Source organism: Sinocyclocheilus rhinocerous, unplaced genomic scaffold (genome assembly GCF_001515625.1).
Source record: "Sinocyclocheilus rhinocerous isolate Xijiao unplaced genomic scaffold, SAMN03320098_v1.1 scaffold3186, whole genome shotgun sequence".
NCBI lineage: Eukaryota > Metazoa > Chordata > Actinopteri > Cypriniformes > Cyprinidae > Sinocyclocheilus > Sinocyclocheilus rhinocerous.
Genome location: NW_015642065.1, coordinates 67,832 through 81,015, shown reverse-complemented (window position 1 = coordinate 81,015; position 13,184 = coordinate 67,832). Strand labels below are relative to the sequence as shown.

Below are 13,184 nucleotides of genomic sequence, written 5' to 3'. Positions count from 1 at the left end.
AGGATAGATAGATGATTGAATAGATGATAGATAGTTAGATAGATAGATGATAGATAGATAGATAGATAGATAGATAGATAGATAGTTAGATGATAGATAGATAGATAGATGATAGATAGATAGATAGATAGATAGATGATAGATAGATAGATAGATAGATAGATAGATAGATAGATAGATGCACCATAGTATTACCATATGACACCATCACAGTACCATGATAGTACTTTTTTTTTGTAATTGTAGGTAACCACTCTTCTAGGGGCCAATCATGGACTCTTAAGGAATTTATTCAACTTTTACTTTTGAAAAACTGCATTTCAGTGTCATGGATGAAGATGACTCACCTTGTGAGGTTTAAAAGCAGTTTAACTTTTTCCCTGCAGCTTCTCAGAGGATCCGTTTAGTCCGTGTTGGAGTGTACACGTGATTGGCTAAATGTAAGGCATTTCAAAGTTATAGGAATTCCATGTTTGTTTACTTCAAAATACAGGGTTTTGGTCAGACCCTGTCCCCAGCAGGTGGCTCCCCGCTCCAGCATAACACAGCAGGGATCCAAACCGCACACGACTGTATGGGGTTTTCAGGCCCCATAGACTCATCGATTCTACTCATGGAGTAGATCCGATGTCTGCTAGATATTTATTATCTGAGATGCTGCTGTTAATTTGCTTACAGACTGAATCGGGGGCCTTTATTCAGGCTTTAGTTCAACTGTTAACCTTATTTCAATTGTGCTTTGATGGCTTGGCATCACTGAATGAGAGCCCACAAAGTAGACGCTTGTGGAAAAATAAATTGAAGAACAAGAACGCTTGAGCCGTAGCATCCTGACCCGTTTGCTTAAAGCATGAGGAAATAAACAGGTTTTGTGCAGCACTTTGTTTCCTTGTGTTTATTAAAGTGAGAGCTTTTTATTAGTCGAGTGAGTGACAGTTCATCTCAGCGTTTCTCTATTTTAGCACAATGAGTCTCTTCTATCAGTGTGACCTTAAGCAGAACGCAGGGGTTTGACTTCAACCAACCCTTTGATGAAAGGCAACAGATTATGATTTATTAGGTTATCGTAGCAAGTTTCAGCCCACAAATATGTTGGATTGAATAAACATTTGGGTTTTGGGGTGAAGTTGATGTACAAACAAAGCTGGCAAACATTAAGTATGAATTCGCAGGTCCTTGCAGTGATAAACAGCAGCTTTAATAGAATTAAATTGGCAGTTCTGAAAGCCTTGAGTGAGTCAGTGTGTGCAATCTTTTTATCAATACAGCCAGCAGCATGTTGCCGGAAAACACGACGCACAGACGGCCTCACATTAACACACACAAAAAGTCTCGTGCTAATGATATGAATGTTTTTTTTTTTTTTGTCATTTTTATTTTGTTATAGTTGAGCTTTCGCTCTTTTGAGCTTTTTGTGTTTCCCTTTACCTTGAAATTAGGGTTCACAGTAATATTTTGGGTGGGTCACTTTTTGTGTGTGTTTTTCTTTACACTCTTAAAAATAAAGATTCTGTATTGGTGTCGATGGTTCCATGATGAACGTTTAACATCCATGGAATCTTTCCATTCCACAAAAGGTTCTTTATTTTTAGAATCTTCAAGCTAATAAAAAATGGTTCGTCTAACGCATCGCTGTGAAATCCCCCTTTTGGAACTTTAATTTTTAAGAATGTGCCTTTAAATCAGGGTTTACAGTAATGTTTTGTGTAGAGAAACATCCTGTTTCATTTAGAAACATGTTCGATTATTTAAAGTGTGTTAGGATTGTTGTTGACTTCAACACTGGCCATTTCTTCCTCAATGGTTTTGTGTTAACCAAGTAAAAGCCTTGCAATTTTTCTTTTCTTTGTCTTTCTAAATAAAATATCTCAGGCAAGGACAGAAGGATTCTTACTTGCCACATATAAAACGATTTTGCATGTTGCTGCAAAACATGACAAGCAGACATACTCAAACATACACACAAAAAGTCTCATGCCAGTGATATAAGAATACCATTTTTGTATTTTTTTTTTTCTTTTGTTAGAATCGAACTTTCACTCTTTTGAGCCTTTTGTGTTTTTCTCTTAAGGTTTACAGTAATGATTTGGGTACAGAAACATCCTGTTTCACTTAGAAATACATTACATTAATTAAAGTGGGATATGTTGTTGACTTCAACACTGTCCATAGTCGTTCTCAGTGGTTTTGTGTTTATCAAGCCAGAGCCTTGCGATTTTTCTTTTCTTTGTCTTTTGAAATAAAATATCTCAGTCAAGGACACAAATATGCTTACTTGCCACATATGAAATGATTTTGCTTGCTTTTAAAAAGGGGTAGCATTGTTTGGTGAAGAATAGCCAATGCCAATCAGCATAATGTGACAACTTTTTTTATTTTGTTTACACTGGAGAACGACCAAGGAGTATTTACCTTGAATGTGTAGCCAATTCAGAGAACGCATTTGATGCATTTGTGTCTGATATTATTAAAAACACCTTAGAATGTATAGGTGAACATTTATGAACTGAATACGGCTTTTATTTGTCTGAATATTATGCGCTTAAATGTAACAACTGGTGGCTCCGCTGTGTGGTCTTTATTCGCAAGGTCCCTGGGCTTTGCTTAACACATTGAACCATTCTTTTGTTGCTTTCAGTTCATCCATGAGCAAGCCATGGATTTAATGGACAAAAGATTGTGTAAGCCATGAACAAATAGGAAGTTTAAGTGATTGAAGCAAGAACTTTATAAAGGAAAAACCTTCCAGTAACATCATTATTTAGATCTATCTATCTATCTATCTATCTATCTATCTATCTATCGGTTGTTTTTTACTCACCGATAATCTTGTCTTGCTTTATGTCACCACTTTACACTTTATCTGTTCATTGTTCTCTTCTACACCCAGACAGCATGTAAAGTAACGTAACGTCTGGCACGAAGAGAAGAGATGAGATCTAGAAGAGACAAACAAAGAAAGAAAGACACTAGTTCAGACAATCTGAGTGCTTAAAGGTGGCAGAGTTTGTAGGTCAATTTCATTTTCATTTTAAAGTTTATAGTTGGCTTTGCTGACAGCCGTCTGTGAGAAAACATGTTTAGTAACAGAAAGTATGAGTGAGAACTTTAACCAGCATGCACTGGTCAAGCCTCAGAGGAGCGGAAAAGTTGATGAGATTGAGGGGCCAGCAGTCTTTGCATGTAAGTCTGTGGTTTGTCATTCGTCGGCTAGATTGTAACACAATTATCTGATTGGATCAGAGAGAACAGAAAACTACAACCCTCAACACTGCTTTAAGAGCCCCAGATCTGAACACTCACAGGTCTAGTGAATAATTATTAGTTGTGCTTGATACATTGAGACGGATAGAAATGCCAGCTATTTATATATATTTCATCATATATCTTTTTTTTTTTTGCATTTATTTGCTCCAGCAGCAAATGAAAAACCATACTGTGCTTCTATGACATTCCAAAAGAGGTAAAAAATCAAGAGAGGTGCATTATGAGAGAGATGCTAAAGTGTAGTCTCTCCTTCAGCATCTGTAGAAATCCCCTCACATCAGCGCTGTTTTTAAAAAAAAACAAAAACAATATTATTATATTAATATGACAAACTATAGTGATTTAAATGTACTTTAAATAATTCTAAATAATTAAAATATAAATTAATATAACAATATTATATCAATATAACACAGTAGTGTTTAAATGTACATTAAATAATTTAAATATAAATTAATTATATATAATTATAATTTTTGTTATTTAAATATAATTCAAAATAATAAAAAATATAACAATATCATTATATTAATATAACAAAGTACAGTGTTTTAAATGTACATTAAATAATTTAAAAGAATTCATTTAAATATAAAAATACTATTAGACTGTGCTGTTGAAGGTTGACCTCTAGAGGCGCTGTGGTTCAGCAGGGATGCCTTTTAATCCATTGGGAGGCACAATTTATCAGTATCTGCCCACACACTGTAAGCCTAATTGCCTGATCACATATGCATGCGGGACGTGTCATCCAGTAGTGCTGGGGGAAGGGAACTAATAATAGTCCAAATGCTTTTGCTGTTAGGAAGATTATAGAGCCCTATCTACCAGCCCTCGGTAAGACAGGGTTGACCCTTGGCTGAACCTACGCGAACATGTGCTTCGGTAAAACTAGGAACAAGGGGCAGGGTACGAGGGAAAGAGGGTAAACAGGTGTAATTGGGTAGGATGATCAGGTAAAACGCAGCAAGTGAGGAAGAAAGAATATAGATATTCAAGAATATAGTCATTTCCCCCCACTTTTCCCTTCCACATTACAATACAGGTGTGCTGTGCGTTACAAAATGTGTGTACAACATCTAACTGGACATAACAGCACAAGTATGTTCACGTCAAACCAAATGTTGTGGCATATGTGCCAAGAGAGTTTCTAAAGACATCAACTCAGGCCTCGGCTAAATCAAAAATCTCTCTGTAAAGATGCATGAGATTAATGACCTACAAGCTCTTTAAAGAAGAGAGGTCATAGAGGGATCACCGAATAACCAGAATGCCTCATTGCGTTCAACGCTGCACGCCATTATCACATGTGTGGGATCAAGAGGACAGTTAGCGGGGCAGTTAAACTTCTGGACGGGGTCAACAAAAGTGTTGAAAAGATCTAGAATTCATTTTTTACTTCTTTGGATTTTCATTGTGTTGTTCAGGGTTATGCAAAATTCAGAACTGACGAGTGGATAGCCATCGATCTAGCATCCATTCATCCATTGTTCTATCTATCCATCTATCATCCATCCATCTTTCTATCTATTCATCCATCTTTCTGCCCATCTAACAATTGTTCCATCCATCCATCAAACTTTCAAAAAATACTGTCTTGACAAATTTTTCTATGGAAAGTAGAAAATTAGGCATAAATCATTTGTAAAAATAAATGTAAAATGCATCAATTTGTGTACAAATTAAATACAGAACGATTCACACAGAATATATTTTTCCATGAATGAGCCCCATTGAACAGACTTACAACCTCATTTTCGTTTGTCAGATTTAATATTCCATTTATCCTGAATACAGTCCATGACATCCCCATCAATTCATGCCCACATACACAGAACAGCGACATAAACAGAGGAGATTATGGTGGAGAATGTAGGAACTCCAATTACAGCAGCACTGATACAGTTTCAGCATATCTGATGAATTGACGTACTGGAGTCCGTTCTGCACCAGTGCTTTGTGCTGCTGATCCTGAGTTCGCTGAAGAACGAGAGCGGAGTGGATTGGGATGCCGCAGGCGAGGGAGCAAATCCAGGTCATGCAGATCCTGCGTTTAGTAATCTCTGCCCCAGCGGTGAACCCTCGATCTCATTAAAGAGGATTTCATTCCAATAGTGTAGATGTACGATGGAAGAGATTTGCTTTTGTATTTTCTCTCCTCTACTCCCATATTTTCATACTTTTTTCCTTTACGCTCTGTGAAGTCGCAGTACAGCTGAGTTGTGTAATCTAAAACAGAGTAAGCTCCACCCACTATAGGGCCTGTAAAAAAGATGATAATGCAAAATTTGAAGTATGCATACACCGATTACAGCCTTAAAGAATAAAAAAGCTTTCAATATATTAAGCATGTAAATACGTACTTCGCATACTCTCGTACACATACTTTTCATGAACACATAGCATCAGCATGCTCGCGTAAGCTTGAAGGGATCACCCCACAATCTCATTATCCTCACACTAATGGCCACGTCGAGTCCATGATCTCAGTGTTACAGACCTCTGCTTGCAATACTGTTTGGATCAGGTTTTATTCAGCTGTTATTAGCGTCTTACCGGGTTTACGATGGAAATTAATTTCCGGAGTGTGTTTGTGAGCTGCTCTCGTCATGAGGTCAACACCAACAATACAGGTCCCAGGGCCATACATTCTTAGAGACTCCTAATGAATGGAGTTTGTATCCATGAGGGAGACTGAAACTGACACACGCTTGAAATATCCTTCGAGTAGCAACCCGACACATCCAGGCATTTAAAGGTTGCCGTGAAACACTGTTTACAACATGTTATGCAATGTGATGGGTGAAACAGGATATTCCAGATATACAACTGGGTTTTGTCATCATCTTTGTCATTTTGTCAATACATTTTTTTTTATGTTTTGAAAGAAGTCTCTTCTGCTCACCAAGGCAGCATTTATTTGATTAAAAATACAGAGAAACGGTAAAATTGTGAAATGTTATTACAATTTCAAATAACTATTTTCTATTTGAATGTATTTTGAAATGTAATTTATTCCTGTAATGCAAAGCTGAATTTTCAGCATCATTCCTCCAGTCTTCAGTGTCACACGATCCTTCAGAAATCAAATATGATGATTTGCTGCTCAAGAAACATTTCTTATTATTATTATGAAATGCTAAAAACAGTTGTACTGCTTAATACTTGTCTAATACTACTTAATATAATATGTCATCAAGGCCTCTTTAGTTTCAACCAGTGGTTGCTGGTTGTGCTTCAACCCCTTTTTTAAAATCCAGTCAAGTCCTAATGGATAAAGTGAAGTCCCACCTTAGGATTTTCTTGTTAAATATCCTATTTCACTGTAAAATGCATCACAGAAGTAAAACAGGCCGCAAATATTGTTTCACATTGCCTCAGGCGTCAAGTATTGCACAGATGACACACCATTAAAATCCCTCCGGCTATTGTTCTGTACATCCATGTGTCTAAAGCACTTGCAGCAAAGCTAAAATCCCTTTTTCTTGTGCACGGACATATCCATATACAGAGAAATGTGTCAAAAGTGTCTCATAGAGCAGACAAGTGTGAAGTGCTCTGCTCGATGGGATCTGAACCTCAATCATCCCATGTTCTAGACATTAAGAGTGAGAAAATGAGTGTGAATGTGCATTTCTGAGAGCTCACGATGTGTTGATGCATGCGTCTATGTATAGTCGAAAATGGCGCAGTCTCCTCCTTTATGATCCCCAGGGTGGGACAAAGCAGCAGGTGACAGGTAAACCCCCGGTCAGGATGAAATGCATTTTTCATGAATTTTTCATTTTTCATGTATGAAGCTAATGAATCACAAGTCTAGTCTCTCACTTCATCCATTTTTCCACATTTTGTGCATCAATTTCTCTTACAACTTTTGCTCTCATTTGGCAGGTGAAAGTGTGGTTTCAAAACCGCCGCACCAAACAGAAGAAGGACCAGACCAAGGACACCGACAAACGGTCGTTGTCCTCTTCCGAATCGCTCGCCACATGCAACATCTTGCGGCTGCTTGAACAGGGGCGGCTTTTATCTGTGCCTGCGACTCCGCCCAACCCACTGCTGGCTCACCCGCACCCGGGCAACGGCTCGCTCCTGGGTAGCTCGTCCATATCCACTTCCTCTGGGGTGAGTAGCAGCACCACGCCTCCTGGAGTGGTGGCGGGGGGGACGTTCGGACTGTCACTGTCTTCTTTAGGCGGCACCCCACCCTCACGGCGCCTCGGGGTCCCACCGCCCTCCCTTTGCTTTACCATGCCTCTCTTGGGCGGCACCCATCACGAACTGCCATCAGGATACGGGTGTGGATCCTCAGCGTTTGAGCCCTACATGAGGATAGAGAGGAAGGACGGAGAGTTAAATGGGAAGAAGACGGTTTCCTAAAAACGTTCCCAACCAGTACCTTCTCACCTCTACCTTTCTCAGGGGTCTCACCTGTGCCGTAAACAACTGAAAGTTTTGCAAACTAACAAAAAAGAGATTGAATGATGGCCTCTCTTGCGCTAGTGCCTACAACCAAACCGAGGCCAGTCGGACTCCATCGTTCCAGTGGAGGTGAGCGTTTGGGACGAAGCCTGTAATTAAGCATCGCTGTGTTCGGTCAATTGCGTCGTCCACAGGTTTCCTTCCATTTTTGCATTACGTGTGTGTTGAGGAACTTATTCTTTGTGAACGATGGAAAACGCTGTAAATGTAACTGTAATTGTAAAAGGCTAAATCAAATTTCTCAAGTTTGTTTCCAAATGGGTGTTAAAAAAAATAGAAAAATGATGAAAAAATGATTAATATTGTGGTTTGGTTTTATGCTGCTCTAAATGAATTGACTTTGGGGAGCTTCTTGTCGATATAAATGTGAGTCTGTGTGAAAGTATAAGAATGAGAGCGTTAGGTGAGTGAACACGTACAGTAACTATAACAAGGCACTGACAAATTTTGTGGCATTTATTTCGCACTGGACATTGGTACTAATGAGAGTTCAATGGACACAATGATTATTCAGACAGCAGTGATGCAACATTAAATTTGAGCATGTGGAAAATTATACAGGTCTTTAGCAAAATGCAAATAATGTCTAAAAGTACTCGTCACATGTGCTTCCCAGCAAGGATAAGTTGTCGCAATGCACAACTCTTTAAAATATGTTTCTTCTCTTGGTAACACATGAAATTCTCAATTGAAAGTGTTAGCGATGCCTTCATTGGCTCAACAACAATATAAGGACCCTTTTCACAGACTGTGATGACATGTTTCCAGTTATTAACGTCGTAAATCTTTCAAGATTTTCATTAATCTGGTTGAAGCTGCTGCGTGAGTGTTTCTAACACAACAGCTGAGGGAGCGACAGCAAATTTGACATCTTTCTCTCTTCTGACCAACATAATCAATCTCTCTATAATTTTCCCTCTTTTGGAAAGTCATAGAAACACCATTGTTTCGCTAGTGGAGCAAATGACAAAACAAAAACTATATTTCTTGTAGTTTCCGTTCACCACTTTAGAAATTCACCCAATTATGATCACTTCCACTTCTGATAACCCCAGAAATGTGAAAACGGTCCACTGCCCCTAATTAACATGCTTCCTCTTGTCAGAGAGTTGCTTCCAAATCAATGCAAAGGGCTAATTCTTGACTTCCAAGATGAGCCGTCTTTCAAAGTCTTTCAGCACCTTGTTTCATTTTTTGAAATCTTAATCAATGCTTAATTATTGATTGAGCGTTTATAGGATCAGTTTCACATTATGTGCACATCATTCAGACACCTACTGCAGTTTACATGCACTAATGCTTGCCATTGCAGTACTATAGACTTGGAGACTGAATCAAAACAAATAAACACTTATAAAAAAGTACTTTGATAAAAGGATTGCTTTAAAGAATACTATGTTAGTACTTTTTTTGTTTTGTGAGAAATTTAGATTTTTTCTTTCACCTTTCTAAAATTGTAACCTTTGTCCTCCCCTGTCAGTATTAGTTTGAGCCGTATTAGTCAGAGCTGTTAGGTCCGTTTGGTGCTCTCTTGCACATGCTTTATATGACTGCAGAATTACAACCCACAATTAATAAGCATTTTTTTCATTACCTCAAATCAGATGCACTTTACGTTTATGGATTTTCCTAGTCTTCTTCACTCAAAACCTACCATGCATATCGGTAAGAATGGCATGCATCGATTTAAAAAATTCCCCAAACATTCCCAGTTTCTGTTTGTTGAACGATAGCCCAAGACATCTACTGCAACTACTTCCCAACCTCTAAACTGACTTAATGAAGCCTTGCACCAAGGCTAGACTAACACATGCAGACTCATGCAATAGTTTCATATTTAAAAGATGGTTTTGTAGCCTGTTTCTAGTAAAGGATTATTTACACTTGTTCATTTTGCATGAATAAGTCAAAACAATCCTATTCACACTGGGACGGAATTTGGCAGACAACTTGTTTTGAGTCCTGTAAGTCAATTTTTTTCCTATGTGTGGCAAAAAACCCACCAACAAATTAGATTTGGGTTCGTAAAATAGATGTATCCGTGCTGAGTGAAATCGTTATTGTCTGGTTGAGCTGAAATCTGTTTTGGGTTGGGCGAGCTGGGTTGTATTTTGCATTAAAGCATGTGAAGTACTTTTCTGCTTTGCTCTAGAGTAAACAGACCTTTGCACTTGCTTGTTTTGCTATACTGTTCGGTTTCTCTACATCTTGGATGCCCTGGGGGTAAGCAGATAAACATCAAATTTTCATTTTTGGGTGAACTATCCCTTTAAGGAGCGTTCACAGTGACAACGTTTTCAGTCAATGAAAGTTGCTGAAAGTGCTAATCATTTTAAAGCTTGTTGGTTTCCATAAAGTTGAACTCCATTTAACTTTGTTGCTCAATAGTTGCTGTTACAGTATGTCACCCCTAAATCTCCAACTCTCACTCGCTGTCAATGTGAACGCCCCTTTAATGTGAATAGGCATTTTCAGTCAATAAGCTACATATGGATGCTTATTTCTGCCATGGAATAAAAAAATAGAAAAAAATAGTGTAAAAGGTAATTATCTCACAATTCAGACTTTTTCTCAGAAATGTAAGTTTATTTCTTGAAATTTTGGTAATCTCAGAAAAGTAAAATGCTTGATGTTTCAAAAAAAAAGTGTCTAAATTGTAAGCTATAAACTCGGAATTGTGAGTTATGAGGTAGACGTTGCAATTACCTTTTTTAAATATTTTTATTCTGTGCCAAAAAATAAACTTCCATAGCTACAACACTGTACTTTTATCATTTCTCTATTTCTATTCTCTGACAGTATCCTAGGTTGGACGTTGAAGGAATAGTTAAACCCAAAATTAAAATTGTGTCATTTATTTCGTTCCAAACCCGTATCGACTTCCATGGAATGGCGGATCTTCTATGAAAGACAAAAGAGAAACATTAAAGATACAGAAGCAATGACTGATACACTATATTCCAAATCTTCTGAAAGTCATATGATCATTTTGGGTGTGTATCAGACTAACAACAACAGTAAGTTGCTTTCTGAATCTTCAACTCTATAGTCCCCATTAATTTTGCTTGCATGGAAAGAGCAAGAAAATCTTTGCAACAATATGAGGGTGAGTGAATGAAGATAGCAATTTCATGTTTGGGTGGACTAGTCCTTTAACTCAAGCTGCAGATGACTTCATGTCACCCTATTGAGTTGCTCTTCCGTTGCTTTCTAAAGAAGACATGGACATGGTTTTAGCTTCTTATACATATTGCAAATGGATTGTAACTTGTGCATAAAAGTTCTTGTTGCAGTGGTGGTGTTGCTGTCGAACACGGTTATTTCTTATAAGCGTCATGTATAAAGAAGCGCCTGAAGCACTGAGACAGACACTGGCTCATAACAGTCCAGGCTTATGACAAAAACAAACCCGTACACGTTGCATGTTTTTTTTTCTCACTCTCTGTTTTTTAGTGACATCTCTCAAACAGTTTCCTAAAATGATGATGTGTTGATCATTTTTTTAACACGATTACTGAGAGGAAAAAACGAATGGAGCATCTCACAGACATGTGAATTTGAAAAAGCAGCAGAGTTATAGATTAAGAAATCAAGCTTTGTAAACATTATTAAAGAGAGAACTGATTTTCTTTACCATCACTACAATTTTATAAAAACTTTTTTACCCCTTGAATTATGTGAACCATATGCCTGAAATATGTTTTCACAGTGTGTTGAACAAGCAAAGACAGTATATATAAATAAGCATCTCACAGACATGTGAATTTGAAAAAGCAGCAGAGTTATAGATTAAGAAATCAAGCTTTGTAAACATTATTAAAGAGAGAACTGATTTTAAAGGGTCAGTGGTCTTGTCCTGTTACAAAGATTATGTGTAAGTAAGCCATAAGCTTTTTGGCAGTACAGCGTTTGTGTGACCGTGTCAAAAAATAAGAATAAAACAATTACATAATGGCAACAGCTTCTCACAAATAAGAAAACATTTAAACAGTATGTAAATATATGAGTCTTTGCACAGTATTTTCATGTTGAATTATGTGATCTTACAGAAAAAAATGAATGAAAAAAAATATAAATGCTTTACAATTCTTTGTCTCATTAACTATTTGCACTTATTTAATGAAGTTTGTGTTCTGTGGCAAAAGATCCTTTCTCATGGTTTGGCTAAAAAGCCAAGATATTGTACAATATGTACATGTGTTTTTATTCATAAGCATATAAATATATGTCTATGTAACTTGCCTACTTGTGTGTCATTTTTATGACTCTCTCAGCACACACACACACACACACACACACACACACATAAATGAAATAAACATATATAATGCATTCTACAGAAAACAAATGAAATTGATTATTAAATAAACAAATGCGTCATTAAACAATGCTTTAATGCCAGCCATTTCAATTTCTCCTAATGAAGTAATAATCATTTAATTTCCATATACATAACATGTTAAAGCAAAAAACAAAAACAAAAACAAAAATCCATAAAAATGATATAGATTCCATTTTTTCCCTAAAAATTATATATATATATATTTATACACACACAGATATATATAATAGTAAAAGCCTTTTCAGGTTTCAAAACAGCATTATGCCACTATTTACATTGATCTCTTGATATTTATTATATCAGTTTAGGCTGATTAGGTATTAAATTGTTCTTCTAGCCCTTCTTTCTCAAAACCTCCAGCTCTTGTCTCCAGATGAGGGGGTGGCACGGTTATTTTTCAGGAAATGGTGGACAAGCTGCCACAATATGTTTAACCACATGTTTAGTCCCCTCGATCTCCTCCCTGCACTGCTCTCCCTTTCAGAGTCTCGCCTGGACAATCAACTCCAGGGTGCCAATTAAAATTTTTGCCGTCTTTTCTTCATGGGAGTGGACGGATGGAGGGAACGGGGACTGGATGGGTGGCCTGGTGGTTTTAGTGTAGGTAAAAAAAAAAAAAAAAAGATTGGGTGAGGAACTCAAGTGATAGGAACAGTGTTCATTAAGATGGTCGTTCTCATCTGGTTTGGTTTCAGGAAGTGTGATTTACCAGCACATGAAATTAATATACATCAATCAGATTTTGGCATTTTCTCCTATTTTAAAGTCTATTTGCTTTGCTAAATATGCATATGTACATGGCTAATTGCATTTCTTTATATTGCTTCTGTAGCCACGTAGGGTTAAAATCCTTTTAAACATTTTAAAGAAATTTCCGACTTATCTGAAGCCAGCCGATACACAAAAAATCCTGTTAAACTGAACAAATATGCCAAATATTTACTGTTAAAAAAAAAGGCGTTACAGGCAGCTTTCAGGCAAGCTTCACAGTATAGACAGTTCACAGTGTTAATAAAATAAAATGTCTTTTACTGTTATATACAGTACATACATACAGTAGCCTATATATATATATATATATATATATATATCT

The 13,184-nt window shown here is 37.1% G+C and overlaps 1 protein-coding gene across 1 annotated transcript in view; it reads left to right on the top strand.

The window, feature by feature from the left end:
* The window catches only part of vax2 (ventral anterior homeobox 2), a 17,893-nt gene extending 9,924 nt beyond the window's left edge, over positions 1-7,969 (top strand). Inside the window, exon 3 of the mRNA XM_016572529.1 lies at positions 7,159-7,969. Coding sequence (XP_016428015.1) covers positions 7,159-7,647 — 489 coding nt within the window. The 3' untranslated portion in view covers positions 7,648-7,969. The remainder of the gene's footprint in view (positions 1-7,158) is intronic.
* Positions 7,970-13,184: the final 5,215 nt, after the last annotated feature.